The following is an 18641-nucleotide window of genomic DNA, read 5'->3' on the forward strand; positions in this document are numbered from 1 at the left end:
TTAAGAAAAGCTAAATTTATATTAAATTATCATAAAGCCCTAAAACACTGAACATAGTGGTTAAATAACTCCAGAAAGTCCAATCTCTCCAGTGAGTAATGTTAAAATCATTACACATGAGCATGGGAAAATCACTTCCATTAGTTTAGGACAGAGAGATTTTGCCCTTTGTACAGAGTAAATCAGTGCTCAAATAGATATTTCCTCAAACATGTCCTCTCTACATTCCGAACAGCCCAAGTGCAATAAGAACTTTGCCCCTTTCCACTCAGGAGGATGCCACTCTTCCTTTTTTTTTCTTCCCCCCGCCTCCCCAACTATGAATTTAAAGACTCAAATGCTGCCTTATTCAGTGTGAAATGTCCCTATTTCCTCTTAGAAGTGGCACTGCATTTTTCTCAGTTGGTGTACTGGAAAAGGCTTGAGAACAAGACGAATGGTTTGACATGTCTCCTACTCCTATAACTGACCAGAAAAGATTTGATCGTGTCCTGTTTTTCATGCATATGCTTGACTGCTGATCTCTGAACAGCAATAACCATGAGAGATGTTTTAAATCAGGAAAGTTCCCCCTAAAAACCCTCCTCTCCTCCATTCTTAGCTTCTGTCAATCTCCTTTGTTGCCTCAGTTTCTAGAGAGAAGTGCGTGGGCTTGCTCTGGGACTGGCTCTAACTATCTTTCTACTCCTTGCATCTTTTTTTTTTTTTTTTGGCCCTGCTTATCACTGATCTTTAGAGACGGATGGTGACACAAGGACAGGCTAGAAAAAGCAAACCTAGACTCCCCTCTCTCAGAAGTGAAGAGCGAGGAAGAAGTTTTAGGGTGGCATAAAAAGTCTCCTCTCTGCTGAGGGAAGCCCTTGTTATAAAGGAGCATGAAGCAAGTGGTGGCACTTTAGTGTGGCTGGGAAGAGCTGGTATGTGAGCTTTTCCACCCTAGAGCCACAGGCTGTGTCCATGAACTTGTGTCCCTGAGCACTTGAGAATGAACTCAAGAGTTGCAACCTCATAATACTTCTCCTGAGGCCCTGGATATATCTTGTGACTCTCTAGTTGCTCTTCCTAGCCATTTAGGAAAATGTCTAGTCATTCTTTGGAAGGCTATTACAGAATTGCTTCTCTTAGGATCCCAGAGAATGGGAGACAGAAAAGTCACAACAGTGAAGCTCAGGTAGGATACTGTGCTAAATGTATGCACAGCTTCTTAAACTTCTTAGAGGTCTAGTCTCCAAGGCCCACCCGTTGTTCACTCAAGCTCACAACATAGCTAAAGGCTTGGGAAGAGGACTGGCCAGTAGCAGCACCAGGAGGGAGTTCCTATTAGTGAGTTGCCATGACAGGGGCCTCCAGTTATCCAAGGTAGAAATGGCCCCAGACATTCCGGCAGGAGCATGAACAGCTTAAGCCACACCCACCCTTCACCTGTATCACAGCTGACAAAGCTGTGACTCCTGGATGAGAAGAATGTCCACTGCCAGCAATGGACAAGACACCAGGGCGAAAGTACCCCACAAAAGCTTTTCATGATTACCAACACACGAGGCTGGAGGTTTCCCAAACACCCAGACCAGCTGGGATGATTCTCCCTTTTTCTCTCAACCTCTGTCCATTACGTTTTACCTGTGGTCGCTAGTCCCAGCCCCTAGCAGGCCAGTTCACAGAGGAACCATCATGTCAGCTGTGATGAGAAAGAGTGTTACATCATCAATTGCAGTGGTGCTGCGGGGCAGGCACGGAGGGTGCCAAGGGAAGGAGAGACGGAGCTCTACGCTGACCAGGAATCATGCTGAGCCCAGTTTCAGGGGGCCCAGGATAGAGTGCAAGAGGTGAGGTTCATGGTAAACAGGTCTAAATTCTTGAGATGTGCCCTCATTTCTTGTCCCTGGGTAGTTGTGGACTCAGGTAAGTAACAGGTTCTCTGGGGGCCTGGAAGCAGTTTGGGGTGGGAGGAGGAAGACGAGCACATGGGAACGGGGCCTGCTGTTACGTGAGCTCAAGGATCAGAAGTCCATAGAGGAGAAGGATCGGGCAGGCAGGGAAGAGAATGTGGGCACTTAGACCTGGCTCTCTGAGGAGAGCTTGGGTTCATGTTTCCAGCCCGTGTCTGGCAGAGAGCCCCGTCTTTCCGGAGTGGCTGCAGTGTGGACACTGCTACACTCAGACTGCTCTTCTTGCAGCAGCTGCTCTGTCTCTGTGTCATCCAGGGAGCCAGAGCTGGCCTGGATGGACACTGTGTCTGTCTTCATGCATACATGATCCCGTAGAAGGCCCCCACGGGAGCTTCGCAGTTGCTTGAGGTCATCCCATTCAGCATCATCTCCAGAGAGGAGGCAAATTCCCTCTACAATTTTGATCTTCTCCTTGGTGTAATTGTGGTCAGGTCCACCCTGGGGTGGGGAATAGAGACACATAGTCAGTTGGCATCCTATATATGATTTCATGGTAAGCTGAAAATGGAAGCAGAACTGAGCTAAAGTGGCTATGAAGGACAAGAATCCCGCAGACTGGTAGAACAATGTGGTCAAAGCAAAGATGAGGTCCCACCTAAGAGCAGGCGTGATGATAATTACATAATCACAGAGGGAGGGGGAAAACCATGGCTTCTGGTCCTACACCAGCCATTTGCTAGCTATGTTATCTTGAGCAAATTCCTTAATGCTTCTAAAACCCAATCTTCCCATCTGCAGGGTAGGGGAATAACAGCATCTACAAGTCACACCAGTTATTGTACAGGTTAAATGAGGCAATTCATGGGCTGCAACTGTTAGAACACTGGACACAAGATATACTACAGCATGATAGCTGTTGCTGTACTGTTACCATGGGTTATTAATGGGACATCATGCCGATATAAGAAATCAAAAGCAATTCAGTATGCATTTATTCAAGGTTTTAAGTTGCATCATGAGCTAGTCTGTTGCATCATTCTTATGGTTTATTAATGGGACATCATGCTGACATAAAAAATGAAAAACAATTGTCAAAAGCAATTCAGTGTGCATGTATTAAGGGTTTTTATGTATTAGTTTGCTTTGAATGATTTTTTTAATTGTGGTAGGAACATTTGGGAGGTAAGATTTGGGGAGTGGGATTCAGAAAATGTTTTTATTTGTGTTCTTAATGTCCATCATTGAGATCCTGTAGCCTTTAAATCTTCTGAGGAGGATACTTTGGACCTGCTTCCACAAGCTCTGGGACCATTCCAAGCAACCTACATCACTCTAAGGATAGCTTTGACTTCTGCTCAAGTTTCTTCCTTCATGTACTCTTCAAGGGCAGCCTCACTCCTGATTTGTGGGGGATTCTAATTATCCTACCACTACTAGGAGCAAAAGGGCCATCATAGCTTGGGTTCTATCTCTGGGGTAGTATCCATAGTCTCCAATCATTGCTCTCTGTTAGTAACAATTCAATTCCCCATAGTTACTAAGGCCCCTACATTAAGCAGATATTATGCCAGATGCTTGATGATGGGCTCTGCCTTCAATCATGCAGAGAGACAGAGGCAGTTTGCAAGCACACACAGGGACTCCCATTCACCCAGCACTCCCTCTGAGCTGAATTAGTGTGAGATAGCACGCAGGCCACTGAAGGACCTCATCACAGAAATGCACTGGGTAAGTTGGGGAGGGGTGGGGCACATGGCAGTAGTAGCTCTGGAAACACCATTTCCTCTACACACAGAGAGCAACAGGTACCTGAAATCAGGAAATCAGAAGAGAAAGGGTGAAAGGCTATCAGAAGGATGAAAGAGCTGCTGAGGAAGAAGCAGACAACAAAAGAATGAGGTCACACGGTTTTCTGTTCCTCTGTTTGTGGTAATGGGGATAGAGATCTAGGGCCTTGCATGGGCTAGCCTGTGCTGCACTGCTGAGTTACACATTTGGACCTGTTTTTCAGCTCTGATAGTCTTCATTGTGATTCTTTTCTGGGACACCCCACATTCTAGGAACTCAAGAATCCTCAAGAGTCTTTCTCAGAAATAGAGGAGAGGTTTCCCGTCCCCAGAACTGTAGGCAGCCTTGTGCATTATAGCGGCAGCCTTTTAAACACAGGAATCCCTGGATCCAGAAAGTGTAGGATTACTGTGGATAGTGAGGATCCTGCAGGGTTGACTGCTAAACACATCAGAGCAGACCGAAAAGGGCCTTCTTAGGGAAGAACTTGAAGAAGGTTACAGGATTTTAGAAGAAATCAAGTTCTAACAAACTAGAAAAATCTGACATCTCAGACCTCAGATCCCCTGCAGAAAAGGGACTATTTTTTATCCCTAAACCAGTAAATAATTTTGCAATGACTTAACAAAAAAAATTTAAAAAAGTAAAAACATATAAAATCTTCAGGTTTCTAGAAAAAGCTCTTAAAACATTAAGAGCAAGGATAAAGAAAAACTAGGCCTTCCCAACAACAGGCACTTAGATCAGAGATTAGAGAAGAAAAGAGTCCAGGCACTCTTGGATTTGGGGAGTGTTGTCTGAAAAACACCTTTGATTTAAAGGGGTACATCCACAGCCCAGAGGGATGACATCCCATGAAGAAAAGCATCCATAAACCTGGAAAGTCTCCTTAAGGGAGATAGATACTCACTGCTTTCAGACCTAAATCTTCTAGTCTTGCGTTTGCTATGGTCCCCCAAAGATTCTATATTTCTGCAGAAACCAAAATTATACTCAGTGTTCACTATAATTTCCAAAATGGTAGATTGGACAGCAGGCAGTCCTTACTCATCTACTTAGGCAATTCAGTCATAATTCCTCTCTCCTGCTCCCCAACCTCCAGAATAAACCTAAATAAATACTGTTACCTCTTTCTTATAGGAAAGTTGATTATACATGGCTGGTTTGGGAACTGCTTCAATTTTCACTTCCTGAGTGGAGGTTCGGTAGGAGGGGTTGCTGTAGGTCAGGTTCCCCATCCCAGGATCCGTGAATTTGGATTTTCTGTGTCTTCAAAAGGAAAAATTACGCAGAAATTAGTTGAGATCTTTATAGGAATAACACTGGAGGAAGATGTAACCTATGTGGGAAGCAGCCTGTTTAGGTCCCAGTGACCCTGCCTCCTGGCATTCACACCCTTCTGAGTCCCAGGCCTCGAGTGTGGGCTGCAGTCGGTGACTCACTTCTAGTGAACCCATTATGCAAAAGTACTGGATACTAGATTCGCTTCCATCTTGAGTGGTGCATCCTCCCTCCCTTCCTCTCTCTCTTTAAAGAAACTGCCATGTTGTAAAGTTGTTTTATAGAAAAGTTCCCCAGGCAAGCAGCAGACAAGAGAGACCTACAACCTACAGCCAGTGAGGAACTGAATCCTGCCAACAATGATTTGAGTAGATGTGGAAGAAGTTTTTTTCCAGTCAAACCCAGATTACAACCTGTTAGGGACACAGTGAAACTGCATCCAGCTTTCTGGTCCACACGAACTGTGAGCCATGAATGGTTATCATGTTAACTCATTGCCTTTAGGGGTTACTTGCCATGCAGAGATGGATCTTTGTTCTAATCTCACCCCTGTGATCTACTAGCTGGAATATGAGTACACATAATCTTTCAAAGCTCAGATCCTTGTTTGTATAGCGAGGAGTAATACTTCTGTTACCGGGTGGGCTGGCGAGGTTTAAACATGCGCAAGCTATAGTCACCTGAGAGGAGGGAACCTCAACTGAAAAAAAAATGAGTCTATAGCAGTGGGTTCTCAACCTGTGGGTCGTGACCGCTCAACAAATCTCTATCTCCAAAAACATTTACATTATGATTTGTAACAGTAGAAAAATTTAAGTTATGAAGTAGCAACAAAAATAATTTTGTGGTTAGGAGTCACCACAACATAAAGAACTGTATTAAAGGGTCACAGCATTAGGAAGGTTGAGAACCAGTGGTCTGCAAGCAGACAAGCCTATAGGGCGTTTTCTTAATTAGTGATTGGTGTGGAAGGTTGCAGTCCATTGTGGGTGGGGACACCCCTAGGCTAGTGGTGGTTTAGGTTCTATAAGAAAGCATACTGGAAGCCCAGTGTGGTGGTGCACCCCCAGCACTTTGGAGGCAGAGACAGGTGAATCCCTGAGTGTGAGGCCAGTCTGGTCTACAGAGAGAGTTCCAAGACAGAGAAACCTGTCTCAAAAAATAACAAAACAAATAGAAAGACAGAAAGAAAGAAAGAAAGAAAGAAAGAAAGAAAGAAAGAAAGAAAGAAAGAAAGAAAGAAAGAAAGGAAGAAAGCAGACTGGGCAAGCCATGAGAAGCAAGCCAGTAAGCGGCATCCCTCCATGGCTTCTGCCTTAGCTCCTGCCCAGGTTCCTGCCCTGACTTCCTTTGATGATAACAATGATGTGGAATCAAAACAAACCCTTTTCTCCCCAGGGTTTTGGTCACAGTGCTTCATTACAGGACTAAAAATGTTAAGATTACCGGGTTTAATGGGATACCGTCCCATTAAAAGGCAAGTCCCATTATTATTATTATATTTTCAGTGGCAGCTGCATTATTAAATTATTATTTTCTTTTCTTTTCTCCTTCTTCTTTTTTTTTTTTTTTTTTTTTTTGGTTTTTCGAGACAGGGTTTCTCTGTGTAGCTTTGGAGCCTATCCTGGCACTCGCTCTGGAGACCAGGCTGGCCTCGAATTAAAGGCGTGCGCCACCAACGCCCAGCTCTTAAATTATTATTTTCAATGGGGGCTGCAAAATTCAGATAGTTTTGCTGTTTGCAATGTTTAAAACACTGGGAAGAGCTGGGTGGTGGTGGTACACGCCTTTAATCCCAGAATGTGGGAGGCAGATCTATGTGAGTACAAGTCTACAGAATGAGTTCCAGGACAGGCTCCACTGCTACACAGAGAAACCCTGTCTTGGAGGGAAAAAAAACAAAAAACAAAAAACATTGGCAAGAAAATATATAGAAATATATAGAAAATGGCACATAATAAGATCCAAAATTGAAAATGACACATTGTGCATTCTCAAAGTGATTTCTAGAGAGCAATGCTATGTCAACTATGTTGAGGTAGAAGGGAAGACCATTTCCAATTCCAATAGTTTGAGGTAGACAGGTATGGAAAAAGTCAGCCACTCAGTAATGAAACTGTGGAAGTTGTGACAGAAGAAGAGTAATTAAGTTTCCACTCTCTCCTTCTGCTACTCCAACCAGGAGCCCAGTAGGTCAAAGTAGGCTGTGTGGAGAGGTATTCAGCAAACTGAGAAGCTTCAATAGAACCTTGATAAGCTAACAGGGACCAAAGAGCATGCCACCCATAGAGCAAGGCTGAGGTTACCTGTACAACATCAAAACTGCAATCACCACCAAAACCAAGAGAAGACTGAGGAGTCCACCGATGGCATAGCTGATGTGAAGTCCTTCACCTAGGAGAACAGAGAGATACTAAGCAAGAACTGCTGACTGCCTTCTAGCTGTTGCTGGTGTGAGGGTGCCTTTTATCTGTGTGGGGTAGCATATTGTCTGAGGATAGTGAAGGGTCACAGAAGAAAGGAGCAGGAGATGGGTGAGAAGCATCTCCAATACCAGCTTCAACACTTACTTACTATGTGACATAAGGCAAGATGCTTAACTTCTAACTTTCTCATTAGTTAAACATAACTAGTGGAAATTAAATGACAATACACATGTATACATAGATAGTAACCCCTTCCAATTTGTGATTTCTCTTTCTGTCATTCTAGTTACCTATCATCAATGACAGTCTGAAAATACTATTATATTTCAATGAGAAATTAAAATATTTGGAGAGAAAAGAGCAATGATATTTATATAACTTTATTATGGTAGATTGTTACAATTGTTCTATCGCATTATTAATCACTGCTGCTAATATCTTACTTGACCTAATTTAAAAAGTAAATTTTATTATAGATATTGTATGTATAGGAAAAAAACATAGTGTAATAGAATTCAGTACTACCTGAGGTTTCAGGTGAGTTTATCTTTCATGGATAAGGAGACTGTGTTGTTTTGTTTTGAACTTGACCTATGTTTTTAAATTGGCCTGTTGGGGAATTTTCTTGATTAAAGATTGATGTGGGTGAGTCTATTCCATTTGGAGGGCAGCTCCACCCCTGGATAGGCAGTCCTAAGAAAGGACTTATTTATAGAAAGCAGGTTGAGCAAGCCACGAGAAGCAAACCAGTAAGCAGTATTCCTCCACGGCTTCTTCTTCAGCTCCTGCCCTGACTTCCTTCAGTGACAGAGCCTGAGAGTTACAAGATGAAATAAGCCCTTTCCTCCCCATGTTGCTTTTGGTCATGGTCTTTGTCACAGCAATAGAAACTCTAAGACAGGGCACCATAGTACTCACACACATATATCCACGGCTTACAATGCTTATCAAATGCCTGAAATGTAACACTGTAAGTGGTGACTCTTGGAACTATCATTTCTGTAAATGTAGTCAATGAAAAGAATTCATCAATTCTGTAAGACTCCTCACAAAAGCTAGGAAAGAAATGAGTGGAGACTGAAGCTAGGTGTGTTGGTGGACCATAACGTAGTTGCAGCACTTGGAAGACAAGATTCAGAATTTGAGGCTAGCATGGCTTCCATACTAATAAATAGTCTGCTTCAACAACAGATAAGCAGGAGAATCTTTTCCACAGCAGTACTATTTTCAGGACCTACCTGGAGCAGCAGGTACAGCCTCATTAGAATGGACACAGAGGCCCAGCTGGGCATCCCTTTCAGAGCATCTGTGGGGCGTGAAAAACAGGCATGAAGGCTTACAAGACTCAGATATCCTCACCTTTTCCACCAAAGGAGGGAAAGGCTGTGAATAGGGCTTTCAGGCCTGAAAGAATCTTTTAGGAGATCAGGGCGATAGCTTAGTAGGTAAAGGCGCTTGCTGCCACGCCTGATGACCTGAGTTTGATCCCTGGAATGCACAAGGTAGAAGAGAACCAACTCCTACAACTTGTCTCTGACTTCCACATGTGTTTTAATATGTGTCCCCCCCAAAAAAATGGTATAAAAATATATTAAACTAGGCATAGTGATACAGGCCTTTAATCCCAGCACTTGGGAGGCAGAAGTATGTGGATCTCTGTGAGTTTGAGGCTATCCTGGTCTATATAATGAGACCCTGTCTCAAAAAACAGAGAGAGAGAGAGAGAGAGGGAGACCAGTGTTTTCCAGTTGCTATGCCATGTTTCAATATGTTTTCAATTATGTTATCTTTAAAAATAGCAGTTTTAGAGTGAGCTAGACATAGTTCTAAGGACACCAATTCAAATCTTTCTTATACTATAAGAATTAATGGGAAACAGCTGCTAACCAAGAGAATCTGGTTGGTTATCACAAGGTTAAAAAAAATTGTTTTTCTTGCCTCCACTCTTTCACAAGGGAATAAGCAAGACATCCAGAGGGAGTGCCCAGCTAGTGCACCTGCAGTGCTCAGAAGGTAACTGGCATATTATTGCAAACAATTGGAGGCACCTGTCAACAGCCTGAAGGAAAGCCCTACAGATAGCACAAGAGCATCTGAAACCAAGGCACAGTGAATCTTCAACTGGAACAGCACTGGGAAAGGCATGAGCAAGTGGACATGAGGGCAGCTGTAATCCCAGCACTTGGAGGATCCCGAGTGTGAGGACAGCCTAAACTACATTGTGTCTCTGTCTGGAAAAAAAGTTCAGGTGGGATGAGAGGTGGGGTGGATAGGATCAATGTATATATGTATGAAATTGTCAAAGAGCAAGTGAAAAATGAGAGAAATACTATTTATGATTGTTATTATTGTTTCTTCAATTGTGGGACACAAGCACACAAAAATGGTTTATTAACTAGAAAAAAATAGAGATTTTCTTCTTTTAGTACCTATGTTTTGCTTAGTTATGTGGGATGGGTTCTTTCTTTAAAGTTATATTCCAGCTAACACACTTAAATAATCAAAACATTATCACAGGCTATAAAGAAATAACAAAGGAGGCCAGGAGGTGGTGGTACAAGCCTTTAATCACAGCACGGGGGAGGCAGGGACAGGTGGATCTCTACAAAGAGAGTTCCAGGACAGCCAGAAAAACACTGTCTTGAAAAACCAAAAGGAACAAGGGGTGGAGTTAGTTCTATGAGCATTAAAAAACAAAACAAAACCCAACAACAACAACAACAAAACTAGAGAGCCCAAGGGATGGTTCCATGAGCAAAGTTCTTGCCAGATTTGAGTTTGGAGTCCCAGCACCCACATAAAAAGCTTGTTGCTGCAGCAAACAACTGTAACCCCTGTGCTGGACAGGTGGAGGAGCCCTGGAGCTTGCTGGCCTGGACAACTGGTGAGCTAGCTCTAAGGTTAGGGAAAGACCATGTCTCAAAAAATAAGGTGGGAAGCAACTGAGGAAGACACTCCACATTGACCTATGGTCTCCACATGCACATAGGAACGTCTATGTACATACACAGGAAGAAAAATGTCTGAGGAGGGTCCAGATGTTTCCCAAATAAACCTAGGAATGAGGAGTATAGATAAGATAGCTCAGCAGTAGAGTACCTGCCTAGCATGAGTGGAGTTCACTTTCCAGCACTGTGAAAACAACAAAAAAGATTCTTAAGAAAACATAGGAGTGGCTGGGCAGTGGTGGCACACACCTTTAATCCCAGCACTTGGGAGGCAGAAGCAGGCGGATCTCTGTAAGTTCGAGGCCAGCCTGGTCTACAAGAGCTAGTTCCAGGACAGCCTCCAAAGCCACAAAGAAACCCTGACTTGAAAACAAAACAAAACAAAACAAACAAACAAACAAAAACCCCAAAAAACAAAAAAAAGAAAACATAGGAGTAAAGATTATGGGTAACTGATTTCAAAGTTAGTGAGAAAGGCACATGTTCACAGTTGGATGTTTGTTTTCTTTACAAACTACACAGAACACAGAAGAGTAGAGCTGACAGCATTTGTATCAGATCATATGCAAATCTTAGCACTTTGGAAACACTGAGTTTAGAGTAGTTATTTTGGAGCTATTGCTTCTGCTTTCAAAATTGAAATCAGGAGGCTGGGCACTGGTGGCGCACGCCTTTAATCTCAGCACTGGGGAGGCAGAGGCAGGCGGATCTCTGTGAGTTTGAGGCCAGCCTCACAGAGTGAGTTCCAGGACAGCCAGGGCTACACAGAGAAAGCCTGTCTCAGGTGTAGGGATGGGGCAGGGGGAGAAATCATTTGCAGTAATCTACAATTTAACTATAACACCGTGTCCCACATAATAGGCTCTGGTGGTCAGTGATGTGATCTACCTCTCATCCACCAGATTATGAAACTGGGATGACGTCTTCTATTAGGAGAGCATGGTGATCTGAACCCAGACCCTCAACCCTGTATTGACCGACCTGCCCCTACTTACCTTCCTTCTGCTCCCTCCAGAGATGTGCGGGTCCTGGTGGTAGAAGAACGCAAGGTGGTGGGCAATGTGTTGGGTAACACTGGGCTCTTTTCACTCATGCTGGTAGCTCTGGGAATGGGAGGCACTAGGCCAGGTACTGGAGAGAAAAGAGGATTGGAATAGGCTCCTAGAAACCTATGTATAGTTCAAGAATAGCAGCTACAAGTCTTGACAGAATCTTTCGGATTCCCTAACCTCAGGCACTCTCATTTGTTTCAGGACTTGGACTCAGTGATTCCCAAAGATTAGGAATAGAGATGATGATCTCTAGCTAGACACCAGTAATGCAGAGTTCTGCTCTAATAAATGCCAGAGGCCAGACAAAGCCAGGCCCCAGCATTACAAAGCCCAAGCATCCAGCTCATTTACATTATGCCACTGTGATGCTACCTAAAAGGACAGAGTCGAGGCTGCCAGCCCCCTCCCTTTTCAAGGGCTCTGTTGTTCCAAGAACTCACCAAGGGAGCAGGGCTGACTGTCTGGCTCATCAGGACAGGCACACACAAAGTCAGAGGCTCTGGCAAAGCAGAGGTGGGTACAGCCACCATTGTTCACACCACAGGCATTGGTCCCTGCAGGCAAAGCAGATGAGTCTGGTCTGAGACAGAATAGGGTTTCCAAGTCTCACACTTCTCAAAGGGGAAGAAATCCAGGGCAATAGGGCAGGGAGGGGATAACCACAAGATTTTCTGGTGGCTCCAATTAGTTGGTCACTAACAGTCCTTGTGGTGACCAGAGTCAGTCTTGCTGATTGTGAGGAAAGGGGCCCAGTTCCCAGGGGCCCACCTGTCTGCCGCTGAGGGGACACCACGATGATATCCATGAGTCCCTCCACATTGGCCAGCACTGTCTCCTTGTTTCGGCCTGAGTACTTATCGACACGCTGGATGGATTTGGTCTGCCAGTCTGTCCAGTAGATCCACCTGTCCTGCTACTCAATAAAGAACCCAAAAGAAGAATTCAGCAGTTGGATCCCAATGCTACTTCTGTGCCTCAGTGTGTGCTCTCCCTCTGCTGCAATGCCTTCTGTTCCTGATCCCCAGATCAATTCTATGTACCCCCAGATGTTCAGGAAACCACTCCAGATTCATGGAGTACATCCTCACCTCCATGTTGCTCTGTACCATGTAGCTACTCCACATGGAGTTTTGACACTTAGTAGTAAATTGCTTGTGTCTCTATCTGCTCCACCCATCTCACTCAGTTTTGTTTGTTTGTTTGATTGTTTATCTACTTTGTTTTTATTTATTGAGGCAGGGTCTTATGTAGCTCAGTTTAGTCTCAAACTTGTTATGTACATAGCTGAGAATGGCTTTGAACTCCTAATACTCCTGCCTCCATCTCCCAAGTGCTGGAATGATAGGCATGCCCCACCACACCTAGCTATGTTTTGTTTTTTTGAGACTGAGTCTTGCTATATAGCCCAGGTTAGCCTGGAACTCACTCTGTGGTTCTGGCAGGCCTCACACTCAAGAACCTTTTGCCATCTGGGCTGTAGTGGCACATGCCTTTAATCTCAGCACTCAAGAGGCAGAGGCAGGTGGATCTCTTTGAATTTGGGACCAGCCTGGTCTACAAAGTGAGTTCCATGACAGCCAGAACTATACAGAGAAACCCTGTCTTGAAAAACCAACAAACAAAAACCCCAAACAAAAGAACCTCTTGACTCTTCCTCCCAAGTGCTAGAGTTAGAGCCATATACCACGAGGCCCAGTCCAATTGATTCCTTCAAGGACAAGAAAGTGCTTGGTTCATCTGTGTCTATAGCACCTATACTCAGTCCATAGTCAAATGAATGACAAGCTCACTACCCAGCAAATAGGAATCCAGAGGCTCATTTCAGCCTTTGCTATTTTGGTCTTTTTTTGTTCAGAGCCCTACCTCAAATCCTCTGCTTATTTCTGTGGTCAGTTTCTTGACCATGCTTTGGTGGTTAAGATTCTCAGCCAAGAGAGAAAGGGGACATGAAAGCATTAGTCTCCTTCTTGGTGGTAGAATGTTGGAGATTCTGGAGGACACTTGTAGATTGAGAAAATATATTCACTATTATATTAGCCTATCGTCAGGAAACCTAGACAAAACCTTTCTGGCTAATAAAATCAAATACACAACACAGGGCTGGGCATGTAGCTCTGTGGCAGAGTGCTACAGGTTCAATCCCTGGCATCAAAAAGAAAGAATGTTGGCTGCTCTTCCAGAGGTCCTGAGTTCAATTCCTAGCAACCACATGGTGGCTCACAGCCATCTGTAAAGAGATCTTTTGGTGCCCTCTTCTGGCCTGCAGGAACAAATACAGGCAGAACACTGTATAAAGTAATAAATAAATAAATCTTTTTTAAAAAGGGAAAGGAAGGAAGAAAGAAACAATGTAGAGTGGATGATGTTTGTCAAGCAGGCAGAATTTAAGTGTCTGAGAATTGTCTTAGACTCAGTCTTCCTTATCCTACCCCAAATTGTCTTTGTCCTCTTCCTTTTTCTTTCTTTCTTTCTTTCTTTCTTTCTTTCTTTTTTTTTTTTTTTTTTTTTGAGACAGGGTCTTATAAAGCCCAGACTAGCCTCAAACTAGCTATGTAGCTGAGGATGACCTTGAACTCCTAATCCTCTTGCCTCCACCTCCTAATTGCTGGAATTACAACCTTATGCTACCACATAGTACCCTCAGGTAATCCTACAGCGACAACAGCCTACAGGTAGGTGTTCTGCGTCTTGTTTAAAGTTATCCTGTCATTTACTCAGATAGGCATCAGACTCAATGCGAAGGCACTCAAACACTTACCAAATAGCTGACTGCCTAAAATCTCTGGCCTTTAGCCATTCTAACTAACTAACAATGTGAGCTAAGAGCACAGCAATAGGATCAACAGCAGGATTTACCCAAATTCCATATTCCTGGGCCCGGTTGTCACAAAGCAACTTCTCTATAGCCGGAGCCCTGGGACTTGCATGTATCAGCTCTGCAGCTGATTCTGTGTACCTCTGAGAGCCATGCCTTCAAATGGCAGAACTTGGAAGTGCTGGGCCAGAATGGCCAAGTACTTAGAACCCTCAGGAATGCCTTAGCCAGGGAGGTCGTTTCCTCTCTCCTGAGCCAGTACCTGTGTGAGGGCAAAGGGGTGGGACACGTGGCTGACCAAAACCTGCCGCAGCTTCCCATTGAGGTCAGCACTCTCGATCCGATCCAGATGTGCATCCACCCAGTAGATCCTGTAAAGAAAACGAGAAGGGTAGCAGATGGGTGCAGGGGAGCCCAGGCCTTCTCATAAGGGACTGTTCCTTCCTGAGCTGCACAGTCAGGAAACACGCCTTCCCCATAAGTCCCAGCTGAAGGAGTTGTAGCTCCTAGAGCTGCTTGCAGAGACACGAAGTCTAGCCATCCTAGAGGAACCACCCTAGCGTTTCCTTTGGCAATTTGATCACCCTTTGGGTCCTATCTAGAAATCTAAGCCCTCATTTTCATAAATGGTCCTCAGAAAGAGAACTCAGGCCATGTGGCCCTAACCAAGGTTAAACAAAGAGGATACCCTACCAACTCCCTTTGTTCTTTTCCTCTGCAGGCAGGAAGGAGAGGCCACCTTCCTCTGCCCTTCACATTTTCAGATTTGTTGTTGTTGTTATTTTTAATCTAGAGGAGGAATTGCCAGTTCCAGAGGCTGTTGCTTCCTCAGGTAATCAGCAAACCTAAGAACCAGCCTCTAAATGGATGTAGAAAATAGGAGACACTCTGTCTACTAAAGGTCCTCTAACACTTGTAAACCAAGGAGACCAGACCCCGGGCTGGATCCAGCACCTCCTGAGCTAAGACTGTATTGTCTCCTCCTTCTCAGTTTCCTTTTCCTTGTCTACCAAGGAGCTTTCCATCTTTTCTTTTCCCCATGTCAACCTCTGTCCTCCCCTTGACACACCGCATCTCCAGGTTTGGGACAGGGTTCCCACCTGCGGATATCATAGTCCAAGGTAAGTCCATTGGGCCAGCCGAGGTCTGTGTTGATGAGGACCTTCCGCTCAGAGCCATCCAGGTTTGCCCGTTCAATCTTGGCAATGTGGCCCCAGTCTGTCCAGAAGAGGTACCTAAGACACAATAGTGCCATTGTCACCAAGCATGGGGAGATGGTGCCAAGAGGTTGACAGAACATAGTGGATACACCTATCCATTAATTTGTAAGCACCTTCCAGGAGCCTCTCTTCTACCAGGCCCTTCTAGCCTGGATCTCTTTCTTGCTAGACATGAACTTACCCCTTTCTGGGAAAAACAGCAATGGCCCGGGGCTCGTCTAGGCTGTTATTGATTAGCACTTTGCGACAGGAACCGTCTAGCCGAGACGCTTCGATGGTATTTCGACCTGTATCTGTCCAATACAGGTTTCTGGCAACCCAGTCCACTGCTAGGCCATCAGTGGTCTTCAGCCCATGACCAATAACAGTCTCCATGCTGCTGCCATTCAGATCTGCTCGCCTTGGGGACAACACAGGATTGCATTAGTAACCAGACTAATAGAAATAATACCCTGAAACTTACTGTAAGCTCCATAGATAGAGATAAAATACATTCCTGAGCACCCAGCATGATAGGAGCTTGGTACACGGAGGATGAAGGAGAGAGTGAATTTTTATAGTGTTCCCTACAAACTAGTAGAGTGTAGTTGAGTGGTAGAGCACTGGTCTTGGGTTCTGTCTCTAGCATAAAGCAAAGCAAAGACAGAAAGAAAAGGTTTGCTAAAGCCCATCTATGCTTTTATATAGAGACCCATGCAGCAGGGATAAGGATCATGTCCCAGTCACTTGGTGGATTTCTCTAAACTGTACATACCACATGAGATTCTAATACACCCTCAGTAGAACAAGGACAAAGATCTATACATCCCATCTAAGAGTTTCTGTCATGGTAAATCACTTGTATTGGTATGACATCATATTATTGAGTTGTGTTGAAATAAATAAAGAATAACAGCAAAAAAAAAATCACTCAAAACAACTTTGTAAGGCAATATAAAACTTAACATTGGGCTAAGGGGCTGGAGAGATGGCTCAGCGGTTAAGAGCACTGACTGTTCTACCAGAGGCCCTGAGTTCAATTCCCGGCAACCACATGGTGGCTCACAACCACCTTGAATGAGATCTGGTGCCCTCTGCTGGAGTGCAGGCAAAAAAAAAACAAAAACAAAAACAAAAACAAAAACCCATTGGGCTAAGGTTACTATACTGCAATATAGATTTCAGCTTTTCATCTACCTTAGGGGACTTTCACCACTTGGAACTAAGTGTGGACATTCCAGGTTTCCAACTTGGCATTATATATATATATATATATATATATATATATATATATATAGAGAGAGAGAGAGAGAGAGAGAGAGAGAGAGAAGCCCAGGCCTCAAACTAGCTCATTATATATCCAATGATGGCCCTGAACTTCTTATCCTTTTGCCCCTACCTTTAGTGCCCACTTTAGGCAGTGCTGAAAATCAAACCCAGGGCTTTGTGCATACTAGGCAAGCACTCTATAAACTGAGCTACATTCCGTATATTGTGTTTTTGAGACAGGAGAGTGCCATATTGTCCTGGCTTATCTTAAGCTCCTTGTGTTCCTGCCCTAGCCTCCTGAGTGCTGAGATCATAGTTGGGGAACCACCATAACCGGCTCTGTTTTTATTTTTTTGAGACTGGACTTTGCCCATGTTGACCTCAAACTAGTGATCTTCCAATCTCAGCTTCCTGAACAGCTTTACAATCATTAAACCAACAAACAAGCAATAGAAGTGTGGTGTGCTGTGAAGTGGTCAGAACTACAACTCTGTATCTCAACTGCCAAGGCATCCAGTCTATTTAGTTGCCAATGGAGAATATAACCTTACACATGACTGTTCAGAATCAGGTCTGTGTCCCTTGCTGGTTTCAGTGCTGCTCATACCTGATAACATCCAGGAACACATCTGTGTAGTAGACCTTTCCATCCACACTGTCATAGTCTAGGGAGATGACATTGTTGAGCCCAGGAACAGGTACATGCACATCTGTGTGGTCATCGGTGTCCAGTGATATACGGCGAATGGAGCCTCGGCTGGAGAAGAGCAGGTAGGTCTCTGGAGAGGGGTCACAGGTCTTTCCGTCTCCCTTCAGCTGGATGCCAGTGGGGCAGGCACAGGAGAAACCAGAAGGCCGAGGTAAACAGAGGTGGGAACAGCCACCATTTCTTGAGCCACACTTATTAAAACCTGGTGAGAGAGGAGCATGGAGCTTTCATGCCCAGCCTGGGAGGCTGGCAGACTCTATCATAAAGGACCTAGTTTCTTATGGCTGACTATTCGCTGCTTAGTGACTAGATGCAGTGTTAGACATAAGTATCAGGTAGAGCAAGTGTCTCCCAGAATTCTTTGGAGGTAGCAACACTATAGACCTGTGGTACTAGCCATACCTAGAGGGACAAAAGACTTGTCCTGGGAGTGGGGCTTAGGACATTTCTCTGACTGTAAGTAATTCTGTGCCCTGGCTATATCCTGCTGTTGCCATAGCCCCAAAAATTCAGAGGCCCCCAACTCAGAGCCCCAGGGGTCTTCTCACCCAGTGGCTGTGCCCGGTCAATAGCTTGGATGTCCATGAGACCTGGCAGGTTGGACCTCACCAAGATAACATTGCTGCCAGTATTCTTGTCAGCCCGGTGGATGCTACGAGTCTGCCAGTCGGTCCAGTAGATATAGGAGTCAAGCAGAGTGAGGCCATATGGGTGCTGCACTGGTGACACCAATGTATGCCGATTGGCCCCATTCAGGTCCGCTGCCTCAATTCTCTATGGAGGAGATTGTGGGGAGATGGCTATTACTCCACCAGGAGCCTTCACTGAAGATCCTGAAGATCTCTTTCATCTCCCCAGGCTCCCAGGAAGCAGTGGCAGGGCTCTCACCTCAGTATGGGCATCAGCCCACAGCAATTGGGAGCTGGCCTTGTCCACAGTCAGCCCATTAGGCCACCCTAGGTTGTGGTTGATGAGTACAGTACGATCTGAACCATCCATTCCAGACCGTTCTAACTTGGCATTCTCCCCCCAGTCTGTCCAGTACATGAACCTGATTGAAGAAGTATAGCAGCTGGTTATTCTAATAGCTCCTGCCTACTGTGAATACCTGCAGTACGTCAGACATATTGTGAGTTCCTGCCATGTGCCAGACACTTCACATGCATCACCTGACTTGGCAAGGATGGGTGACAAGGTATGCATTTTTGTTCTCACCCTTGCCTGACAAGAGAGGAGGCTGATAAGGATCAGAGAGCACAAACATT

The 18641-nt window shown here is 44.6% G+C and overlaps 1 protein-coding gene across 2 annotated transcripts in view; it reads right to left on the reverse strand.

Moving 5' to 3' along the window:
- Positions 1-18641, reverse strand: part of Lrp4 (LDL receptor related protein 4) — a 53855-nt gene continuing 35214 nt past the window's right edge. For both annotated transcript variants that reach the window (XM_027422524.2, XM_027422525.1), the window contains exons 26-38: positions 18265-18427; positions 17925-18150; positions 17275-17578; positions 15601-15819; positions 15300-15434; positions 14462-14570; positions 12153-12297; positions 11825-11938; positions 11328-11463; positions 8623-8690; positions 7265-7352; positions 4805-4946; positions 1-2387 (exon numbers count right to left, since the gene is read on the reverse strand). In XM_027422524.2, coding sequence (XP_027278325.1) covers positions 2055-2387; positions 4805-4946; positions 7265-7352; positions 8623-8690; positions 11328-11463; positions 11825-11938; positions 12153-12297; positions 14462-14570; positions 15300-15434; positions 15601-15819; positions 17275-17578; positions 17925-18150; positions 18265-18427 — 2182 coding nt within the window. In that variant the 3' untranslated portion in view covers positions 1-2054. The remainder of the gene's footprint in view (positions 2388-4804; positions 4947-7264; positions 7353-8622; positions 8691-11327; positions 11464-11824; positions 11939-12152; positions 12298-14461; positions 14571-15299; positions 15435-15600; positions 15820-17274; positions 17579-17924; positions 18151-18264; positions 18428-18641) is intronic.

This window comes from Cricetulus griseus, chromosome 6 (assembly GCF_003668045.3).
Source record: "Cricetulus griseus strain 17A/GY chromosome 6, alternate assembly CriGri-PICRH-1.0, whole genome shotgun sequence".
NCBI lineage: Eukaryota > Metazoa > Chordata > Mammalia > Rodentia > Cricetidae > Cricetulus > Cricetulus griseus.